General features: G+C 36.8%; 1 protein-coding gene across 3 annotated transcripts; it reads left to right on the forward strand.

Moving 5' to 3' along the window:
* Positions 1-240: 240 nt before the first annotated feature.
* On the forward strand, positions 241-14,693 carry LPAR4 (lysophosphatidic acid receptor 4). 3 transcript variants are annotated; one of them, XR_011446154.1, is made up of 5 exons: positions 241-586; positions 2,848-2,897; positions 4,232-4,333; positions 10,150-10,288; positions 14,390-14,693. XR_011446154.1 is itself a non-coding variant. In XM_070290347.1 (4 exons), exon 4 carries the CDS (start codon positions 10,227-10,229, stop codon positions 11,337-11,339), a length of 1,113 nt encoding a protein of 370 aa, XP_070146448.1. In that variant the 5' UTR covers positions 241-586; positions 2,848-2,897; positions 4,232-4,333; positions 10,150-10,226; the 3' UTR covers positions 11,340-11,845. The 3 variants fall into 3 exon arrangements, 1 of the variants encoding a protein (XP_070146448.1); XR_011446155.1 differs by lacking the exon at positions 14,390-14,693 and adding an exon at positions 13,340-14,319; XM_070290347.1 differs by lacking the exon at positions 14,390-14,693 and having other exon boundaries at positions 10,150-11,845.
* Positions 14,694-24,598: the final 9,905 nt, after the last annotated feature.

Genomic DNA, 24,598 nt, shown 5'->3' on the forward strand with positions numbered 1-24,598 from the left:
AGGCACACAGGATTTCTCAGAGGATTTATTGCCCAGGGAAGACATTTTTTTTATATTGTGAAGTGGCACTTAAGCCGCCAGTTCTTGACTGTGAAAACTGCTTTTCCTGGGCAATGCTCTTTAAGGAAAAACTTCTTCAGTCCAGTGATTGGTGACTGAGGGAACCGTGGAGCACAGAGGATTGGGCGGGATCTTGGCTCCTAATAATGCCTTCTTATCCAATGAAAAGCATTTCCTATTGAGACCCCCAAGAGTTCCCCAGGCCCTCCGCTCAGGCCCGGACTTTGGGCCTTTTCTTGTGTCTCGGTTTTAAAGGCATGCCAGCTACAGCATTCAAGAGGGCCGTTCCTTAACAAAGGGAAAGAGATAAATGTAAATAAGCTCACATTTTCAGAAGGAGCAGTTTGCTGTAAGAAGCTGCAGCAGCCAGAGTCTGTTACTTTGGGCTGGGATAAACTTTCCCTGTAAAAAATAATAATAGATCAAAATATGCACTTCTAAAGTGCGAGTTTCCCGTTTACATGTTTATTAGCTAATTGTCTACAGGCATGAGCACACTCTCTCATCTAGCACACTCTTTCTTGGGGTAAGTCTCTTTGAGAAAGATTTGATTCGGGCGTTTGGGGTGGGGGATGGCATAACAAACTTCAGTGGAAGCACTGAGGCTTTGAGGGTTTGGGGAAAGAAATTAGATTACAACGCTGAAGTGCTGAACAGGGATCTTCATGTTGAATGGTTACAAAAGAGGATTTTCTATTGTTTTGGCAGTAATACTGTTCTAGTGGAAGAGATACAATATTTTCAGGCTGTTTCATGTTAACGCAGTTGTCCTAAAAAGCTGATTTAAAATCACAGAGTAAAGGAATTTATAAATTTCTTTGGCTAGCTTTATATTTCTTTGGTTTACAATTGATTGTGAGCTAATGTGGCTTCTATTATGATGAGGTTTCTTCTAGTAAAACTATACAGCAGCATGTCTTTGATGCCTAATTGATTGGTGGAGAATGTGACATTTGCTTTATTGAATAATTCATGAATAATCCATAAAGGAAGAAACACAGTTTAATTGAAAAGTAATTCTGGCATAAATGGAATTTGCTCTTATATGTGAAATTAATTACTGTTTTCCAAACAAATTCAATAATGTAACATTTAAATTTCTCTTCTTGTATATCCTGAATATTTTTAAGATTTTTTTTTTTACTTACAAGATTTTGTTGAATTGATAAATATTATATTTTAGTTACTTTGTTTTAGGAAATTGAGCACTGTAATTTATTATTCCACTATGGAAAGGACCAGACAAATTCTAAGATTAAAATATTTCAGAGCTTAGTTGGGTTGTTCATTTTGCTACCTTATCAAATTATACCAACTTTCTTTTTCCTTAGCTAATATGAAGAAGACAGCAATAACAACCTAAGCTCCAAATTATTCAGTGGCTTTGAAAAGTTTATTTTTCAGAACAGAATTTCAAATAACATATCCCATCAACATAGACTGTAAATTATTTTGCCTTGCCACAGATGAAATGTGCTTTTGCTGAAAAAGATGAGTTCAGCTAATACACTTGATGGCGGCTATACTCTAAAGCATCTCCTGCTAATCGGAGTTGCAAATGAAAGCCCTATTGGAACAAGCAGACCAGCCTTTCTGGATGTATACTCACAAAAGTTAAAAAGAGGGCTAGGAATATGACTTACAGAGATAGGCTAAGTTTAGCTAAAGCTTAATTTATTCAGTTCCATCTGACAGAAACTGTAATGAAAATTGTTGCCCTTACTGTGGTGTGGTCAAAGATTAATTGTGTAGTTGCCTTTTTTCTGTCTATGTGGTCATTGGGTATAGTCTACACTTGGCCTTTTTAATGGAGAGGAGGAAACATAATAATGTACTTGTGAATATTAGTACTAAAAATTGGGAGCTTAATAGGAATTCACCTACCATGGGTTATCCAGTCCCATTTTTGGTAGATAAATGATTGGTTATTAGAGCAAAGCATAAGATAAATAATCTACTGATTCCTTAGAGTTATGTTCTGAAGTATTTCAATAATCTTATATTTTGAAGAGAGGTGACTGGGGAGCAGGTAGAATAGGTCAAGGATTAAGACCTAGACAATTAGGGCTGATATGAGCATGAGGAAAGAAGAGGAGGAAAATGAGGGTATCAGGGAGACTTTACCATGTAAATGCCAGCTTGATCTGTGATTCTCAGGTTCTGATAAAAATTAATAATATTTACTTCTGATGTTAAATCTAAACTATGTATGGTAATGGATATTGACTAGACTTACCGTGATAATCATTTCACAATGCATACAAATATAAATCAAATCATCATTATGATATACACTTTAAACTAATAATATGTCAATTATACCTCAATTAAAAATAAAATAAATTAGCAGTAGTTTTACTGAGTCTAATAAAAATTAATTCCCCTTATCTCAGACTTTGAGGGATTAAAATTTTTATTTGCAGTGACAAATGGGAGCTGGTGAAAACAACCGATAGGAGGGAACAGCCAGTAAAGTCACACTGCCATGACGCCAGTTGAAGGCTGCTAATAATCAAGGCAAAGATGGAGGAAAATGAGAAACTGAGGACCAGAAGGGGCCTGTGACTTGGTCTCACACAGTTAGCTAGTGATGGGGCTGGATGTGGCTACATTGAATTAATACCAAGTATGAAAACTTCTAGGTATTTGAACTTCTTAGTTTTCTTTGATTCTAAACCAAAAGAAGTTTTTTCTTTATAATCTGTGTCAATTGTGAAAGCCATAAAAGAAATGTTAATGGTTATTTCTTTAAGATAAACCAATAAAATAATATTAATTTCTTTCTAGGAACACTGGTCTCTGGAGGAGTGTGAAAATCGATTCTCCTTAATGTTAAGGTGATCTCAAATATATTTAAAATTGTCTCATGATTTTATTTTTAAGTTTTGATTTCTTTAGATTAGAGAAAAATTATTTCAGGAGAGTTCAAGCATAGCAGTCTACTTTGTTTTGTTTAGGCCACCTTCAGAAAGGAGTGAGATGTGATGATAGTATAAGTTTGCCACTTTACAGGCAGTAAGTGCTACTTGTAAGAATACCATTGCAGAATATTTCTGGTTCTATACAGTTATTTTAGGTAGAATTGTGATTTGAAGATGTTACAGATATGCTATATTAGGTTGCCCTAGGACATCCTAGTAGAGGCAGCGGTGACTGTCAGTGTGCTAATATCCAGTAATTGAAGACTTGCTCATATGACTACAGTTCAGAGAAGGAAGAAATCCAGCTGGACTAGGGATGCAGGTTAGAGACAAGGCAGTAAGGTCTCCACAAGTTGTTCCAGTCTTCTTTTCTCTTCGCCTATCAAGGCTCCTGCTCAATAGTAATAGTCATTGCCAGGGAAAAAGAAAGCAGAAAAACAACAACAACAACAAAACCCAAAGAACCAATACAACTTCAATCAAAATAAAGAAATCTCCTTTGTTCAATTATTTTTAATATAAAGTAATCTGAGTAAACTCCAGAAAATAGTGAAGGACAGGGGAGCCTGGCGTGCTGTAGTCATGGGGTCACAAAGAGTCAGATACATCTTAGTGACTGAATAACAACAACAAAAACAGTTACCTTACAAAGTGGAAGAAGTATTTTATGCCTTTTGTCACTAGTTATCCTTAAATGATTATAAGTTACATAAACTCATGGACTTCATGTGTGTTAATATAACTAATAAAATATGACATAGCAGTAACAAGTTTCAAAAATAAAATGTTATCAGCAACTCTGTAATAATGAAATTGAAAGCATTTATATACCATTTTTAAATGTGTTGGCTCTCATTTACTCTGATTTATATTATATAATTGGAGAAGATAGTGGCAACCCACTCCACTACTCTTGCCTGGAAAATCCCAAGGACAGAGGAGCCCAGTAGGCTATAGTCCATGGGGTCGCAAAGAGTCGGAACGACTGAGAGACTTCACTTTCAGTTTTCATTTTCATGCATTGAAGAAGGAAATGGCAACCCACTCCAGTGTTCTTACCTGGAGAATCCCGGGGACAGCGGAGCTTGGTGGGCTGCCATCTATGGGGTTGCACAGAGTCAGACACAACTGAAGCGACTTAGCAGCAGCAGCATATCATATAATCAATTTTTTTACCTTATGATTTTGGTATACGCTTTATTGAAAAGTTCTTTCCATGATATGCTATTGTGATCATTTCTATTTCACAGCATCCACTGGAGGAAATCTCTAACCACAGTACCTCCAGAAAGTTCATTGATCAACCAAGTCTTGGATAAAATTGGTGCCAGAATTTGGTTTGAACTAATGTGGTGAGTACCACTGTCCTGGTAATAACTCTGTCTAAAATTCTTAATTTTATTCTCCAACTTTTTTTTCCTAACCAGTGTTTCCAGTTTATTACAGATTATATGATTTAAAAAATCCAGAATGTATGGAAGAATTGTATTTGTTTATTGTAATCCAGGCAGATTTGGGGTGGAAAAATATTGATTCTTTGGTTTAAGCCTTCTCTGCCACTGGTATATACCTTTAGTAATGGGAGATGTGACTTTTGTTCATATTATCAGGATCAGTATTCAAGTATTTCAGATGAATTGATATGCAAATTGGTAGCTAATTTACTTGTTCAAATATGTGAAATAAAGTCAGATTCCTAGCTGGCATGTATGAACCTCACAGGATTTGGAAATAGGTTCTCTTAGGAACACCTAAAAATTTCCTCAAAATGTCTGGGGCTTCTGCTAAGATCAGATATTAAGTTTCAAGACTCTAGACAATTTCATAATATTAGGTTGAACAATTTATCTACAGTTGTCTTACTCTATAACTTACTGCTAAGGAAAATTCTGCTTTAGTAGGAATGATGAGCTCTTTGACACCATCATATTGAGCACTAAACCACATTATTTTTCAAATATTAGACTGTGTTATCAGATGAAAGGTTAGTGAGAGACTAGAATAATTTTTTGGTGAAAAAAAATTAAGTTAATCACCAAGGATAGAACTGCTCAGATTAGGATATATGTCAATTTCCTGCTCATTTCAAATAAAGTAGGAGGACAAAACAGTCATAACAATCTTAGTGTGAACCAAATTTAACATAAAGAGATTTCTTCAAAAGGATATTTCTTGTATAAACAATAAATGAGGATAAAAATAAAATAAATAAGGCTTATTAATCTAAACATTTGACACAGGCTTATTTGAGATGAAACCTGGTAGAGATGAATTTCCCAGCTCAGTTATGGAGTGAAACATTTACCAATGGTTTCCTCCATATGTAATTTTATATGGCTAGGTTGTGTTTTGAAAACTATTATGAAACAGTAACCAGTGCACAGAAACATCAATTGAAACCATGTGTTTGATTGTGACCTGTGCTTGTGACTTGGCCTAGAAGATTTCCTTAAGGAGTCTTTTCTGTTAGCAGCCACTCGTCTGAGGAACGGCAATCTGGACGTATTCCCTATTACTCCAGTGGGGTAGTTTTAATCTATATTTTTGCAACATTTTTGTATTTTTTAGTTTGCGTCACTGCTAAATATTTATAGACAAAGACCCAATAAGTTTCAGCTTCCTCTGAAAACTATTGTGGCAGTGTTCCGAAGCTTCGACCAGAGTAGAAAGAGGAAATGACTCGGGATCAGAGGCATTCTGATCTGACCCAAGCTCATTAAAAAGGGAGCCAAGCAAGGAAAATTGAGTATTCTCTTCCTTTAAGGCCTTGCCTCCCTGAATTTCAGATTGTCTTCTGTATGGAACAAAAGCAAGTCAGCCTTTCTGGGCTACTGGGAATATGCCAGAAATTAGACCTTTGTTTTCAATATATCATCTGAAAATTTAGCACTTAGTAAAGTGATTTAGATATTCATCTTTACAGGAAAAAAAGGGTTAACTCTACTTCCTCCAGTAGCCCCAAAGACCCCAAGCATGTTATATTTCGTTATCATTAGAAATTTTTTATAAAGGAAAAACATTGTGAACACTACTGTGAACTGTCTGAACTGGCTCCATATGTGTAGGTCAAAGTTAAAAATTCATGAAGGTCAGATTTCTTTTTGGCCAACCTCCAGGTGACTTGTTTCCTGCTTGTTGTCACTGAAAATACATCCACTCAGCACTCTGAACCCCTAGGTGATTAGTTTAGAATAATTGGCTGTAAAGGTCCTCACAAGATAATAGTCTAATGCTACTTACAGTCAAAGATGTAATTAACTGTATCAGTCTAATTTTTCTTTTTCTTCTTCATCTCATCTGAAGCTCAAGTGTTGGCCCTTTGCTTCCATTTAGTACACAATATGTTAGCCATTTAGGAAAATCTAGTGGTTAAAAAAACACTGGTTATTTCAGTGGAAAGAAAGGAAAGCCAGTCAGAAAACAGATCTTGTTTCTCTTTTTCATTGATTTTTTCTTCAGAATTAGTTTTGAGTCAAATGCCTCTCTGATTTTTTTTTTTTTTTAACCATAGCTCAGTGGGAAGATATTCCTTTTGGTACACATTCCTGGATTGTCCTGTTATGATAAAATTGTGTAGTTAAGGTCAAAATTCAAGGGAAGATTTCTGAAGTAGAGTGTTAGGAGGTGTTAGGAGGAAGATGTGTTACTAATATGAAGTTCAGCATACCAAGAAAGACAGAGACATAGGTGTCCAGCTGTGCTAGATGAAGGAGAATGAAAAAACTCCTGTAATATTTCTTTGTGGTTAGGTAGGACTGAATGCTGGGCAAGCTCATAAAGCTACTCAAAAACCCTGTTGAATCTTCCTAGCCTCAGCTGTGAGGCTCAGAGGTAATGTTTATACAAGGAAGAGAAACTGTATAGCCAAGTTACAGAGAGAACCAATGTCTGAATCAGAAATAGAACTCCTTGCTTCCAGTGCTGTGTTAAATCCTAGCACCACACCCTCTCTGCCAGACAGCAAAAGGTGCTGTGTGTTTGAGTAAGGGAAAGCTGTGAATAGGGCCTTAGTGACAGTTTTCCCATGCTCTCTCTTCAGGATTGGGACTGTAATGTCTTATTGTCTTTGGTCCTTTCTCTCCCACAGAATTTGGTTATGCAAAGCAGAAGAACAGAAATGCTAGGCATTTGCAGACTGTCTGCTGTGGATATAGTGTATATGTTCTGAGAGATATAAAACTGAATAGAAAACTGGGGAGCAAAGCTCAGCTATTTGAAACATGCCATCCTGGGAAGTACAAAATAATACAGAGCCAGTGAGCTAGAAGTATGCTCTGTAAGGGGATCACCAGTGGGCAGACTGGAGGGACTCTGAGCAAATATAGAAAGTCTTCTATTACGAAAGCATTTTCCAAATAAAATTTATTGACAGTACTTATTGTAGAAGGCAAATACAAGCAGATCATAGTGAATTAGGCTTGATTTTAATGTTAGGGGTTTTTCAGTCTCATAATTTCTTTAGATTATGTGATTTTTTAAACATAAATTTATTTATTTTAATTGGAGGTTAATTACTTTACAATATTGTATTGGTTTGCCATACATCAACATGAATCTGCCACAGGAATACATATGTTCCCCATCCTGAACCCCCCTCCCTCCTTCCTCCCCGTACCATCCCTCTGGGTCGTCTCAGTGCACCAGCCCCAAGCATCCAGTATCATGCATCGAACCTGGACTGGCGATTCATTTCATGTATGATAGTCTACATGTTTCAGTGCCATTCTCCCAAATCATCCCACCCTCTCCCTCTCTCACAGAGTCCAAAAGACTGTTCTGTACATCTGTGTCTCTTTTGCTGTCTCGCATACAGGGTTATCATTATGTCAGAGGGATATTTTTGACTATTTTGATTTCTTTCAGCAATAAAAAAAATGACTTTCAGACTAATGCATGTCGGGTGTAAACTAGTATGTAATGTGGTTTAAACAGTTGAAAGCTACCATTGTTTTCATTTCTGCCACCCCCTTGGTGAAGCAATCTGTAGAAACTTAGATTTATAGCTCTCAAGGTGAGGTTTGAACTCCATTGACTGAACTTTTCCTGGCTTTTTGTTTTTATTTTTCAGATTAGATTCATTGACCTTAAGCAGTCATTGTGTACTTTTTTTTCTGAGAAAAATGGAAGAAGTCAGATGAAGCAAGGTAGAGAGGATGGAATTACAGTAATTATCTTCTGAGCCCTTAATACAAATTAGATGGAAATAGTGATCTCTCTCCAGCAAGGTCTTCTTTTTTGTGTGTTCTATTCTTCCTTTTCTCTCAGTTCTATGTTTCTTTCTCTGCTACTTTCTTTCCTATCTCCTCTTCTGCTCTCCCCATCTATTTTTATTTCTTCCGTGTCTGGCTTTCTTTTTCCTCCTGGACCTTACTTTGTCAAGATTCTTACTATACTCTGCTTTCATATATCAAGGTCACTTCTGGCAAAAGTTGAGCTGGCTTTTGAGTTGAGCCATTTCATATGAGATGAAATGGCCAAGAAGGAATATGACCTTACAGAAGTGTTAGACTCAGGGGAGGCACTCCATAAAGCTCGTGAAATGAGAATTCAGAAACAGCCCACTTCCAATTTTAACTTTAAACTTTAGCTATTAAAAATGCCAGTAATTTTTTGCACTCTGTTTTCTCCAAAGTCAACTCTCATTCTAGGCACTACAGTGAGTGAATTTTTTTTTTTTTCTTCTCTCAAATCATGTTTTCTTCCCTCAGGCCAAACACTGGTCGAAGTGACTTCAGACCTCTATATCTCTGGCAGGTTCCTCCTGCCATTCCCTTTTCTGTTATATATGAGGCCCTGTGTTCTGTTCCAGGAGCTGGAAAGAAAGAGTGACATAAGGAGGAATCAATTCAGAGAAATGGCTTTCACATTTTAAAATATAATCATGTGCAAACTCATTACTGGGTATGTCAGGAACAAAGACTACTTTCACTCCATATCCTCTTCATTGAAAAGAATTCATTCAGCTGCAGCTTATTCACAGTGCATTATAGAGCATTCAGAAGACAGTCCTCCAATGGCAGCTGTTGACCTAGGAGCATGTTAGTAAGATTTCTATATGCACCTTTGAACGACATTGGTTCAGATATTCAACAAAGATAATTAGTCAGTGACCTCCACGCGTACAAGAATGGCTGTTCAACTCAAATCTACCTTTCATATTTCACTTGTATTTAGCCAGAAAAGGCTTTATTGACCTGGCCCATTTTAAAAGCTAAAAGCATGAATGTAACTCATGGAATGGGCAGTGGGAGAGGGAGTAGGACAATATCCAAGGCTCAAGGTATGGCATGAAAGAACCTTGATAAGGGACCACAATCTGATAAGGGACCACAATCTAAAGGAGAGAAACACTGTGATTGTCATTTGAATTCTCTCTATATAAAGGCATTGTAATGGAGTGTAAAAAGTTTCAGCCAGAAGCTTTAATGTACTGAGGAATTCCTGCTCTCTGAACCTGTATTTTAGAAGAAAAGGTGAATCAACATTTTAATTCAGGAGTTTAGTTATAACTTTTAAAAGAGGTTTTCCTGGAGGTCCCATATCCACCCTTAGTCTTGTGCAGTAGAACTAACACTCAACAATGAAGTTTAGTAATACCAGAGAGTAGACAATATAATTTAGAGAAGCTTAATAATCCTCTGGTTAGGAATTTAAAAAGAACACCTGAATTCTGGTTCTGACTATACCATTTACATGTTCTTCCAATTCTGACATTGTATTTCTAAATTATGTAAGCCTCAGCTTTTGCTTCTGCAACATGGTGATAAATTCCTGCCTTGCCTATCTTATGGTGTTCTTATGGGAATCAAATAAAACATGTTTTAGAAGTTAAAAAAAATTATACCAATTTCCAAGTATTAGCATTGTTTTAACTATCAGAGTCTCCGTATTCCTACCCTTGCTAGCCTAGGGCTCCGAAGGAACAAATACCTTATTCTTGTGAATTGCAATGCTACAGTATTGTGCTTACTGTCTTGAGTGTGGTCCCTCCTGTTCCTGCAAGATACTCTTGTAGTACCTTTTAATATATGGTAGGTATTCAAAAGGTACTTGTTAAACCAAACTGAATGTGCATGTTATTTCCAGTCTGTGTGAACAGAATATCTTTTACTCCGCAAAAATGGATTGAAGGTAGATTTGATGACTCATTTAATCTTATTTCCCATAGGAGGAAAACATTTCCTACCAGTCTTTAGTCTCAGAGTGCTGAACCCTGCAGCCTGCAGGCCTCCTGAATAAAAGTCCATGGGTGACAGAAGATTCATTGACTTCCAGTTCCAAGATTTAAATTCAAACCTCAGACCCAGGTTGGGCAATTCTACTGCCAATAATACTTGCATTGTTGATGATTCTTTCAAGTATAATCTGAATGGTGCTGTCTACAGTGTTGTATTCATCCTGGGTTTGATAACCAACAGTGCCTCTCTGTTTGTCTTCTGCTTCCGCATGAAAATGAGAAGTGAGACGGCTATTTTCATCACCAATTTGGCCCTCTCTGATTTGCTCTTTGTCTGCACTCTACCTTTCAAAATATTTTACAATTTCAACCGCCACTGGCCTTTTGGTGATACCCTCTGCAAGATCTCTGGGACTGCATTCCTAACCAACATCTATGGGAGCATGCTCTTCCTTACCTGTATTAGTGTGGATCGTTTCCTGGCCATTGTCTATCCCTTCCGATCCCGTACCATTAGGACCAGGAGGAATTCTGCCATTGTGTGTGCTGGAGTCTGGATCCTAGTCCTCAGTGGTGGTATTTCAGCCTCTTTATTCTCCACCACTAATGTCAACAATGCAACCACCACCTGCTTTGAGGGCTTCTCCAAACGTGTATGGAAGACGTATCTGTCCAAGATAACCATATTTATTGAAGTTGTTGGTTTTATCATTCCTTTGATACTGAATGTCTCTTGCTCTTCTGTGGTGCTAAAAACCCTCCGTAAGCCTGCTACATTGTCTCAAATTGGGACTAATAAGAAAAAAGTGCTGAAGATGATCACAGTGCATATGGCAGTCTTTGTGGTATGCTTTGTACCCTATAACTCTGTTCTCTTCCTGTATGCCCTGGTGCGCTCCCAAGCCATTACCAATTGCTTGTTGGAAAGATTTGCAAAGATTATGTATCCAATCACCTTGTGCCTTGCAACTCTAAACTGTTGCTTTGACCCTTTCATCTATTACTTCACCCTTGAGTCCTTTCAGAAGTCCTTCTATATCAATACCCATATCAAGATGGAGTCTCTGTTTAAGACTGAAACACCTCTGACCACAAAGCCTTCCCTTCCAGCTATTCAAGAGGAAGTTAGTGATCAAACAACACATAATGGTGGTGAATTAATGCTAGAATCCACCTTCTAGGTACAAGAAGTCTCTTTAGGTCCAGATATAGTTTCTTCTATGAATTTCCTATGCTTTGAATAAAAAATTTGAAGCTAATGATATTGAGAATAGATTAATGTACTGAATATAGTCAGATACATTTATTTGAATGTTTATTGTAATACATATATTGTTTTGTTCAATAATTATAGGTCACATCTAATTACAACAGCCAAAAGGAATTGCCAAACTCTTCTTCTGGGTTGGAAATTCATTGTACCACATTATATAAGCCAATAGTAGCCTTGACTTCAGTGATATAGAGGTTACTTAAAAACTTTGAAAAAATATATTTCCATTCCAATATTTGGTAATTAGTTTGGGCCTATAAATATAGAACAAATTCAGGTTTTTTTCTTAAACAATCTTTTGTGTTACTACTGATATATACTAGTCGTTTTTTGCTTTTTGAATTGTCATTGAGTTTTTTTAGTACAAGAATATACTTTAGTTTAATATTATTAATAAAATATCAAATTTTAAAAAGTTAGTATAATGTATTGTATATATTTTAAAAGCAGAAACATAAGTTGTGTTTGTATGAATATTGCTGGGAAGAAATGGAAAATTAACTGGATTTACATATTTGCAGTTACCAGCAGTGTCAGCTTTGAAAAACTTTTCCTTTTTTATACTATATTAAATTTTTTATATGAAATGTCAAATCCAGAAAGCTGCTAAGTATGTGCCTGAAACAGGGCAAAATGGAAAATCACATAAAACAACAAATGTTCATAAAAAACTAAGAGAAATTAACATTTTCTCTAAGAATTTTCAATTATTTTTCTTTTGGGAGACTAATTTTTACAAATATTCCATATGTGAAATTTTGAAGCACAGTGCAACCATAAAGCTGCTGTATTTGTGCCCAGGTCAGAAGCAAATTGAAAAAACAAAAGAGACAAAAGTATAACAAAAATATAAGAATAAAACAAAAAACTTTCTTAAAACTTGCATCAATCATTTTTTGAGTGAGAGAGCAGAGATCTGTAAATTACTTGTGCTTTCATATTAATTTTGGAGCACAATGTAGCCAGAGAGCTGCTCAATTTGTGCCCAGGTTGGGAATATATTGAAAAAAAAAAATACATAAACCAAACTAAACCAATGCAAACAAACAAACACACACAAAAAGAAAAACTGTAAAATAATAAAAACCACAAAAATATTCCTAACACTTGCATTAATATTTTATTTATTATTTGAGTATATGTAAATTTTAAATTACTGTATTATTTGTATAAAATTTTAGAGTACAGGTAGAAATCCACTACATTTGTGCCCAAGTCAGGACCTAATTGGCAAAAAATAAAAGCAAAATAACTCCTTTGAAGACAAGAACAACAACAACACACACACACACAAAACTTATAACTTTTCTTTTCTGAGCATTTTTAAAACTTAAAAGATACTATAACTTTCTTATGATGCTTTGAATTAAAATGGAACTAGGAAGTTACTAAACTGGCATCTGCTTCAGGAGCAATTAAAATCAATATTTCAAAGTATATACAAAGAAACTTTTTGTGACCAACTTAAACAACAAAAGCAGCAAAAACATCTTTAGAATTTCTTACCATTTATTGAATGAAGTATAGATTTAAGAATATTAAAACCTTAAACAAAACTTCTGAGCATGGTGTAGCTTGAAAGATTCGTGCTCAGTTAAGAAGTAGTGAAAATAAATATCCTGCATACATACTACACACAAATACACACATAATTGAAGCACTGCAAAACAAAACCAAAGTATTCTTAAAATATGTTTTAATCATTTTTAAAAATTATTTAGAAATGTGATAATTTTAAAATGCTAAGACTTCTTAAGTAAAAATTTCAGAAACACATTTTGTAAGTTGCTGAACTTGCACCAGGGAGTGATTTAAAAAAGATTAAAAACCATAAAATAATGACAAAAAATTAAAACTTCTAAAGCGGTAAGCTAATTGTTAAAACTCTTATTAACCTTTGTCTTTCAGATATGTGAAGTTACTCAGTCATGTAGGACTCTTTGTGATCCGATGGACTGTAGCCCACCAGGCTCCTCCATCCATGGAATTTTCTAGGCAAGAATATTGGAGTGGGTTGCCATTTCCTTCTCCAGGGGATCTTCCCGAACCAGGGATCGAACCGGGGTCTCCTGCATTGCGGGCAGATGCTTTACCATCTGAGCCACCAGGGAATCCCACATATATGTAGATTAAAAATACTAAAATTTTAAGATGAAAATTCATGAGCATAATGTAACTCTTAAAAACCGCTAAATCTGTGCCTGGACTAGGAACTGATTGAAAAAAAGGCTAAAACAATAGAAAAATAATAAAACAGAGTTCTTAAAAATGGCATTACTTTTTCCTCACGATCTAAATTCCTAAAAATAATCAGGCATTATATTGTCTTCTGAAAACAGGTTATAGATAGAATATGTAAGGCATTAGATTGAGTTAGATGAAATTAGGTTAAGTTAGGTAAATTTTGGTTGTTAGGTTATATTGTAAGATCAAATTAGTTATCAAAGTATGAATAATCTTTTTGTTTATTTTAGTATTCTTTCTCTTCTGTTTCTTATAAATATAAACTATATGTGAACTTTTGTTTGTGCCCTTGACTCTCAAAATTATGAAATTTTAGGATTATTACACCAAACCATTTAATAGAATATATTAACCAAGTTGACATATATCAATAAACCAATTTCCTACTGTATAATTTCCATATTTAGTTTTGTTTACTTTTCCATATTTCAATTTATTTTAATTTTAAATTTTATAGTTAATATAGCTTGCTAATGATAAATTTTTTGTCATATTAACAATGTAACCAACAAAATGTAATGTAAGCTAAATATAAAATTACCTTTTACATTTAAAAGCAAAAGCAATCATTCAACTGTAGTTACGACTTGGATTTTAAGTGCTTATTAAATGTAATAAAATACACTTGAATTATCTAGCAGTCATACTTCGGTCAAATATTTATTCAACTTGCACTTTTTAGTGAATTATAATTGATATACAATGTTATATTAGTTTCAGGTATGCAGAAGACCTGAATAGACATTTTTCCAAGGAAGATGGTCAACAGGCATATCACATGAAAAGATGCTCAGCATCACTAATCATCAGGGATATGCAAGTAAAATGAGATACCACCTCACATCTGTCAGAATGGCTATTATTAAAAAGACAAGAAACAACAAATGTTGGCAAGAATATGGAGAAAAGGGACCCCTGAACTTTGCCTTTATCTGTGGGAATCCAGAGACAATTTTCTTTTATCTTCCCTCCATCCTTCAGCAAAGAACTTATTAAAGGATATTTGATCTCAAATCAATTCCAATACTTTGTTTTTGAAATTGTCTGAAGACTAATGTACAGTTGCAAAAGGAAAATCCCCAGGTGACTTTTCAGGGATCAAACTGAAAGGTTAAGCTGATTTGTTCAACTTGGCTTTGATTTATTTGCAGTTTATTGCCAAGTTGATGCTTGAATCGGACTTTTCAGGCTTGCTGAAATACCCTAGGATGACTGGGAGGCCTGCGGAAAGTCAGGGGGAAAAACCATCTAACAACAGTGAGATGATTTTGGAAAGAGGTGATTGACTGATCAATAACTAAAACAAGTGGTGGTCCCAGGATAGCAGCACAGGAAATTCCTAGTCATCCTTATGCCTTCTAACTCTCAGGGAAAGCAGTGTCAACATTTCATAAAGTACATTGTATATCGGTTCCCCATGTGATGACAGCAAACACTGCCTTTTCTAACATCATGACCAGCATGGTCAACCCTAGGCTATGTTTTAAATTATAAGAACTTTGTCATTGGTGACCTAAGAAAGATCCTCAGAAGAAATGGGGATATACCATTGGTTTTACATCCTTATTAACCATCTTCCATCTCTGTCTGTACCCCCAAAGCCCAGCAGTTTATGTTTGCTATTGTTTACCAAAATCTTTATCTATGTTTCTTGTGGCCCTTTAACATCTTTCCCCATCTCTTACAGAAATAGTACTTCTTTGTGGACCAAAACCAATACATAAATGACATAAATGTCTGCCAAGACAGTGACATATTGAACAGATTTACATTAAGACACCTCTACCCACTGCTTTTAATTCTCACTTTGGTGTTTGTATCTTACAAAAGGAGTCTGGGTAATTCAAATGACTGAAGCAGGGTTGAGATGGGAAGAGATAACTGTCCTTGTAAATGGTAAATCATCTCATGAACTTCAGCCTCCTTCATCTCATGGTAAGGCCTCTGTACTGCCACTCTCTTTTCTCGCTCTCTTGACACTACCCTGTATATTACTGAGTCTAAAATATACAGCACCTTCCTCCACACAGACTTTTCTTCCAAAATTGCCCCCTGATGACTGGGAACACATGCTCTCATTTCATATATACTTGGATTATTTCCCTCAAATGTCTCCTGATCCTGGTGGAATTGGTGAAGTGGTTCTTAAAATATGAAGCAGTTGGTTTCAATGGAGAAGCCAAAGTACAGATGACTGAGTAAAAATTTGCCTGTATTCAGAGTTTTGAATAGCTATATACTTCCTACTGCTTTACTTCTTTCTCTGTCTGAGTGTCCGGGAATGAAGTTCTTCTGTCCCAAACACCCAGAGAGGTACTGAATCCAGGAAGGTGGAGGAGTAGAGCCAGTGTGAAGCCTAAAATATGTCAGTGAGAGAAACTAGGCAAGCCCTAAGATTGGGATGACTTGTACATCCCTTGTTTTCCATATCATGGTGGAGCTCTGCCCTAAAAGATGAAAAGCTTGTTACAAAGAGCCTTCATTGCTCCCACTGCTAGTCTAGTATAAACTGTCTGCTCAGCTTTTTTACCTTCCTCACTCAAGGTCACCATCTTCCTCAGTTGAGATTATGGGACTTCTGGACTAGTCTTGATTCAAGGCAGTTTGAGGTTCTTGGGAAAGTTTGTCTGGGGGAGCGACTCATAATTCATTCATTTACTTTTTCAACAAATTCCTTGAACACCAACCATGTGTCAAACATTTTTCTAGACATTAAGAATGCAGTGGTGAAAATAACAGGCAAAAAGTTGTTTCAAATCTTATGTTCTAGACTCAGAGCATGGAGAACTAAAAACAACAACAAAATAAGCTAAAAAGTAATATGACAGACTATAATAAGTGTTATGGAGAAAATAAAGTGAAGTAAAGGAGAACACATGCCTGAAACCAAATTTTGAGCTCCACAGCAGTACTAGATTAAAATGTTAAAGATCATAAACATTACAAAGAAACGGATGCCTCTCTCTAAATAAATTATTTTAATTAAGTTTATGCAATACATAACAATGCATGTAAAGAAGTGCAAAAAAGTTCTGACTTTAAAACATCACATCACTAATGTTTGTTTTTAAAGGGGTTATGCAGACCTGAATTGTCCAAATTCTGTGGTTAGTCTGTCTACCTTTAGCTGTTTATGCTCTTGCCCAAGCCAAAGACCTCAAAAGGCTACTGAAAACCCAGGCATAGGCAACTTTCAGTCATCAAAGCTGATAATGTCATGGCCTCAGCCTCCTCTCCCTTAGGCTTCATCCTAGAGCAAGAGGTTCACTTGTTTTCTCTCTGTTTCTGTCACTTCCTCTGACTCCCTCTCTCTCCACCATTCTTTTCAGGAAAACTGGTAAAGAGTCCACCTGCAATGCGGGAGACCTGGGTTCGATCCCTGGGTTGGGAAGATCCCCTGGAGAAGGGAAAGGCTACCCACTCCAATATTCTGGCCTGGAGAATTCCATGGACTATATGGAGTGGCAAAGAGTCAGACACGACTGAGCGACTTTCACTTTCACTTTAGGGATTCCCTCATAGCAAGTCAGCAAAGACTCTGTCTGCAATACAGGAAACTTGGGTTCAATTCCTGGATGGGAAAGATCCCCTGGAGAAGGAAATGACAACCCATTACAGTATTTTTACCTGGAGAAACACATGGACAGAGGAGCCTGGCAGGCTACAGTCCATGGGGTCCCATGAGTCAGACACGACTTAGTGAGTAAACCACCACCACTCCCCTGTGAGGCCAGAACGAGTTTAAATAATAACAATAGCAATATTAATGGAGCTATTTCAAATGCTCAATAAGTGTCAGGAAGTAGTACACATAGTCTTATGATTTCATTAATGGTATTGAAACATGTATACTATCATGTAAGAAATGAATTTCCAAACTATGTTTGATGCAGGATACAGGATGCTTGGGGCTGGGGCACTGGGATGATCCAGAGAGATGATATCGGGTGGGAGGTGGGAGGGGGGTTCATGTTTGAGAACTCATGCACACCTGTGGTGGATTCATGTCAATGTATGGCAAAACCAATACAGTATTGTAAAGTAAGATAAAGTAAAAATAAAAATTAAAAAAAAATAATAAAAAAATAAAATAAAAAAAAAGCAGAGACATTACTTTGCCAACAACAACAACAAAAAAAAAGGTGACAAAACTGAGGAATTGGGAGCTTAAGTAACATGCCCAAAGTCATACAGCCAATAAAAGGCAGAACCAAGACTTACATATTTATACAGGCTAGTTAAAATCAGCAGCCGAGAAACTTGTTTTAATATATAATAACTAAGTATCAAATGTTTACTATGTGCCAGACACTATGCTTTGTAAGTTCAGTCTCTCAGTTGTGTCCGACTCTTTGTGACCACATGGACTGCAGCACACCAGGCTTCCCTGTCCATCACCAAATCCCAGAGCTTGCTCAAACTCATGCCCATCTAGTTGATGATGCCATACAACCATCTTGTCCTCTCGTCCCCTTCTCCTCCTGCCTTTAATCTTTTCCAGCCTCAGGGTCTTTTCTAATGAGTCAGCTCTTTGCATCAGGTGGCCAAAGTATTGAAGCTTCAGCTTCAGCTTCAGTCCTTCCAATGAATATTCAGGATTTATTTCATTTAGGATTGACTGATTGGATCTCCTTGCAGTCCAAGGGACTTTCAAGAGTCTTCTCCAACACCATAGTCCAAAAGCATCAATTCTTCAGTGCTCAGCTTTCTTAATGGTCCAACTCACATCCATACATGACTACTGGAAAAACCATAGCTTTGACTATGTGGACCTCTCTTGGAAAAGTAAATGTCTTTGCTTTTTAGTATGCTGTCCAGGTGGGTCATTGGTTTTCTTTTCTTTCTTTTTTTTTTTTTTTACTTTTTACTTTTTTAAATTTTAATATCTTTAATTCTTACATGCGTTCCCAAACATGAACCCCCCTCCCACCTCCCTCCCCATAACATCTCTGGAGCAAGCATCTTTTAATTTCATGTCACAGTCCGCAGTGATTTTGGAGCCCAAGAAAATAAAGTCTGTCACTATTTCTATTGTTTCTCCGTCTATTTGTCATTAAGTGATGGGACCAGATGCCATGATCTTCTTTTTTCAAATGTTGAATTTTAAGCCAACTTTTTCACTCTTCTTTTTCACTTTAATCAAGAGGCTCTTTAGTTCTTTGCTTTCTTCCATAAAGATGGTATCATCTGTATATCTGAGGTTATTTCTCCCAGAAATCTTAATTCCAGCTTATGCTTCATTCAGCCCAGCATTTTGCATGATGTATTCTGCATATGTTAAATAATCAGGGTGATAAGGTACAGCATTTACATACTCCTTTCCCAATTTTGAACTAGTCTATGTCCGGTTCTAACTGTTGCTTCTTGACCTGCATACAGATTTCTCAGGAGGGAGGTAAGGTGGTCTGGTATTCCCATCACTTTAAGAATTTTTCCTAGTTTGCTGTGACCAACAAAGTCAAAAGTCTTGAATATTGATTGGAAGGACTGGTGCTGAAGCTGAAACTCCAATACTTTGGCCACCTGATGCGAAAAATTGACTCATTGGAAAAAACCCTGATGCTGGGAAAGGTTGACGGCAGGAGGAGAAAGGGACAACAGAGGATGAGATGTTCGGATGGCACCTCCAACTTGATGGACATGAGTTTGAGTAAGCTCCAGGAGTTGGTGATGGACAAGGAAGCCTAGCATGCTGCAGTCCATGGGGTCACAAAGAGTTGGACACGATTGAGCAGCTGAACTGAACTGAACACAGTCAAAGGCTTTGGCATAGTCATGAAGCAGAAGTAGATGCTTTTTTGGAATCTTGTGCTTTTTCTATGATCCAATAGATGATGGCAATTTTATCTCTGGTTTCTCTGCCTTTTCTAAATCCAACTTGAACATATGGAATTTCTCAGTTCAAGTATCGTTGAAACCTAGCTTAGAATTTTGAGCATTACTTTGCCAGTGTGTGAGATGGGTCCAATTGTGCAGTAATTTGAACATTGGCATTGCCTTTCTTTGTGACTGGAATGAAAACTGACTTTTTCCAGTCCTATGACCACTGCTGAGTTTTCCAAATTTGCTTTCATATTGAGTGCAGCACTTTCACAGCATCATCTTTTAGGATTTGAAATAGTTCAATTGGAATTCCATCACCACCTAGCTTTGTTTGTAGTGATGTTTCTAAAGGCCCACTTGACTTTGCATTCAGGATGTCTGGCTCTAAGTGAGTGATGACACCGTCATGGTTATCTGGGTCATGAAGATCTATTTTGTATAGTTCTTCTGTGTATGCTTGCCACCTCTTAATATCTTCAACTTCTTTTTAGGTCCATACCATTTTTGTCCTTTATTGTGCACATCTTGTAAGAAGTGTTCCTTTGGTATGTCTAATTTTCTTAAAGAGATCTCTAGTATTTCCCATTCTATTGTTTTCCTCTATTTCTTTGCATTGATCGCTGAGGAAGACTTTCTTCTCTCTTCTTGCTATTCTTCAGAATTCTGCATTCAGATGGATATATCTTTCCTTTTCTCCTTTACCTTTTGCTTCTCTTCTTTTCTCAGCTATTTGTAAAATCTCCTCAGACAGCCATTTTGCCTTTTTGCATTTCTTTTTCTTGGGGATTTTTTTTTTTTCACCACCTCCTGTACAATGCTACGAAAATTTTCCCATAGTTCTTCAGGCACTCTGTTTATCAGATATAATCCCCTGAATCCGTCTGAAAGCCTACAAGACCTTCTAGAACTAACACCTAAAAAAGATGTTGTTTTCATCATAGAGGTCTGGAATGCAAAAATGGGAAGTTAAGAGATACTTGGAGTAACAGGCAGGTTTGGCCTTGGAGTACATAATGAACCAGGGCCAAGGCTGACAGAGTTTTGCCCTGAAAACACAGCAGCCATGGCAAACACCCTCTTCCAACAACACAAAGGATGACTCTACACATGGACATCACCAGATAGTCAATACTGAAATCAGATTGATTATATTCTTTTCAGCCAAAGATGAGGAAGCTCTATACAGTCAACAAAAATAAGACCAGAAGCTGACTGTGGCTCAGATAATGAACTCCTAATTGCCATATTCAGACTTAAATTGAAGAAAGTGGGGGAAACCACTGGACTATTCTGGTATGACTTAAATCAAATCCCTTAGGATGCTTTACAGATATCTCTTTTTATCTTCATAATAATCTTCTGAGGTAAATGCTCTTATCATCCCTCTCTTTTACAAGTGAGGGAGCTGAGACAGAGTTAAGGAACTTCCCCAAAATCTCATAGATAACAAATGAGTCTTTATGAAATACAGCACTTAACGTGGTAGCCCCTCTCCAGATGAAGCTCATACCTATTGCCCACCCTAATATTTCTACTCTCTCCTCCATACTTGAACTCCAAATACATTGGTCTTCTTTCCATTATTTATTTATTATTTTTTAATTTTTTTATTTTTACTTTATTTTACTTTACAATGCTGTATTGGTTTTTGCCATACATTGACATGAATCCACCACAGGTGTACATGCATTCTCAAACATGAACCCCCCCTCCCACTTCCCTCCCCATAACATCTCTCTGGGTCATCCCCGTGCACCAGCCCCAGGCATGCTGTATCCTGCATCGGACATAGACTGGCGATTCGTTTCTTACATGATAGTATACATGTTTCAATGCCATTCTCCCAAATCATCCCACCCTCTCCCTCTCCCTCAGAGTCCAAAAGTCCGCTCTACACATCTGTGTCTCTTTTGCTGTCTTGCATACAGGGTCATCATTGCCATCTTTCGAAATTCCATATATATGTGTTAGTAAGCTGTATTGGTGTTTTTCTTTCTGGCTTGCTTCACTCTGTATAATAGGCTCCACTTTCATCCATCTCATTAGAACTGATTCAAATGTATTCTTTTTAATGGCTGAGTAATACTTCATTGTGTATATGTACCACAGCTTTCTTATCCATTCGTCTGCTGATGGACATCTAGGTTGCTTCCATGTCCTGGCTATAATAAACAGTGCTGCGATGAACATTGGGGTACATGTGTCTCTTTCAATTCTGGTTTCCTCGGTGTGTATGTCCAGAAGTGGGATTGCTGGGTCATAAGGTAGTTCTATTTGCAATTTTTTAAGGAATCTCCACACTGTTCTCCATAGTGGCTCTACTAGTTTGCATTCCCACCAACAGTGTAGGAGGGTTCCCTTTCCTCCACACCCTCTCCAGCATTTATTGCTTGTAGACTTTTGGATCGCAGCCATTCTGACTGGTGTGAAGTGGTACCTCATTGTGGTTTTGATTTACATTTCTCTAATTATGAGTGATATTGAGCATCTTTTCATGTTTTTGTTAGCCATCTGTATGTCCTCTTTGGAGAAATGTCTGTTTAGTTCTTTGGCCCATTTTTTGATTGGGTTGTTTATTTTTCTGGAATTGAGCTGCATGAGTTGCTTGTTTATTTTTGAGATTAGTTCTTTGTCAGTTGCTTCATTTGCTATTATTTTCTCCCATTCAGAAGGCTGTCTTTTCACCTTGCTTATATTTTCCTTTGTTGTGCAGAAGCTTTTAAGTTTAATTAGGTCCCATTTGTTTATTTTTGCTTTTATTTCCAGAATTCTGGGAGGTGGATCATAGAGGATCCTGCTGTGATTTATGTCGGAGAGTGTTTTGCCTATGTTCTCCTCTAGGAGTTTTATAGTTTCTGGTCTTACATTTAGATCTTTAATCCATTTTGAATTTATTTTTGCGTGTGGTGTTAGAAAGTGATCTAGTTTCGTTCTTTTACAAGTGGTTGACCAGTTTGCCCAGCACCACTTGTTAAAGAGATTGTCTTTACTCCATTGTATATTCTTGCCTCCTTTGTCAAAGATAAGGTGTCCATATGTGTTTGGATTGATCTCTGGGCTTTCTATTTTGTTCCATTGATCTACATTTCTGTCTTTGTGCCAGTTCCATACTGCCCTGATGACTGTGGCTTTGTAGTAGGGCCTGAAGTCAGGCAAGTTGATTCCTCCAGTTCCATTCTTCTTTCTCAAGATTGCTTTGTCCATTATTTAATAAGTGAAACTCATTTTTGTCTTAGAGCCTTTGTCTTTGCTTTTCCCTCTGCTTAAAATACTTTTTCACTAGGTCTTCACATGCTGGCTCCTTCTCATCATTCAGGTTCGAATGCCACCTTTTCAGAGAGGCCTTCCCTGATCATCCAATCTATAGTAGATTTGCAGATACTCCTGTCAGTTTACCCTATTATAATTTTCTTCATAGAATTCACTGATGTTCTTTTTTAATTAATTTGTTCAGTGCCTGTCTACATTACTCTTCATATAATGTAAGTTCCATGAGGGCAGCAATCATGTTGCTTTTATCAGTACAATATCTAGCACATAGTGGACATTCAAGTAATAATTATTGAATGAATCAAGATGGTAGATCTGGGATAGGAAACCAGGTCTGCTTGAATTCAAGGCTCTTGCTCTTATACTGTCTCTTCATTTATTTCTTGAAACTTCTCTTTTCCCTAAAGCTCAACATCTTTTCCAATTGCTTTATGTTGACTTTCATCAGAATTTGAACATTGAAGGGCAAATCATCTTTATTTTAAAATATAATTGGAAAAGTACATAATTTCCTAAAGAGACTACTTTAATTACTCTATCTTTTGCTTCTTTTGAGTTTGTGCAGAATCTAGGTGTTCCCAAATATTTTCCCAAGTATTCAAGGAAGAACCCAAAGAAAGGAGACAAATCTTGAACATATTTAAAATTTGTAAGCTATGTTCAAGTTCTTAAATAAATGACTCCGCCTTTCCTTTGCAGTTTTCCCTCATTTAGTTTGTACTTTCTGGCACTTCTGAATTACATATTAGACTGGAGTCTTTGATCCATATGGCATACCACATAGCACATAAAGTTGACTACAAATAATTATCTTGTTAATGGTCATTTAGAAAACTCTCTAATTACTTTCAGCACACATTCCCCTAGTTGATTTTCAGTTTATTTCTTTACTGGAAACCACTGCCTAGCCATTAAGAGGGCATGTTTTCATTAAAAAAGAGTAAAAAAAAGTAACAGAGGGAAAAGTGCTATGTGATTGGATGCCATCCAGGAAGTGCATACATAGCTTTAACTGTAATGGAGTATAATGGCAGCCTTTTTCTAGGAGGATCTGGGGCCAGTGCTCACAGATTTCTGTTTGCACTTTTAGTGGGAGAAGTCTGTGCTGGCTTCTCACATAAACTGTGCTGCTATTATCATCTGCCAAGATGCTAACTGAAAAGATTCATTATTTGACATTTAATACCTTGTAAATTATATGGAGATTGTGGTGACTGACATGAACATCTGGAAAGATGGTCAGGAAATTTTTTCCTAGGTAGACTCAAGTAGTCTGAGTGACTGCTTGTTTGTTCATCAATGACCAATTATGCATTGATAGAGAAAAAGTTTATTCTCAGCTACTGGTCAGCTAGCCTCAGAGGAACTGGTATGGCTGGATTTGAAGGAGGGGATGCAAATGAGCAGTGGCCAGTTGGAATTTATATGGAAAATGTATAGCTGCCTGTTTCCTAACAGATGTGAACTGTAAACTGGCCAGGTCTTGAAGATAATGAAAAATCCCATCTTGGTTAAGCCAGAGCTGAATGTGCTTTCAGAGCCTTTCTCACCTTTCCTATTGGCTCTCTCTGCCTATTGGAGAAGGTGCTTTTCTCTTGAATATTGACAAGATGTTATCTAGTTTCTGATCAATGTCTTCAAATTTACTCCTAAGCTTATCTCAACAAGAGAGATGAGAGCTGCAAAACCAATGGTGGTGTCTGGTTGGTCATGAAGACTTTTTCTTCCACTCCTAATTCACCTGCTTGTTCCTTGCAAAAACACTTGCAGTTATGTTTTGGTTCACTGCTTTTTTTTTTTTTCTGGGTCATTTTTGGCTCTATGTTTAAG

The sequence above is a fragment of the Ovis canadensis genome, chromosome X (genome assembly GCF_042477335.2).
Source record: "Ovis canadensis isolate MfBH-ARS-UI-01 breed Bighorn chromosome X, ARS-UI_OviCan_v2, whole genome shotgun sequence".
Classification (NCBI taxonomy): Eukaryota; Metazoa; Chordata; class Mammalia; order Artiodactyla; family Bovidae; genus Ovis; species Ovis canadensis.

What these genes read in the sequence shown, in the direction of transcription:
- LPAR4 (XM_070290347.1), top strand. Translation starts at nt 10,227, where the DNA reads ATGGGTGACAGAAGATTCATTGACTTCCAGTTCCAAGATTTAAATTCA.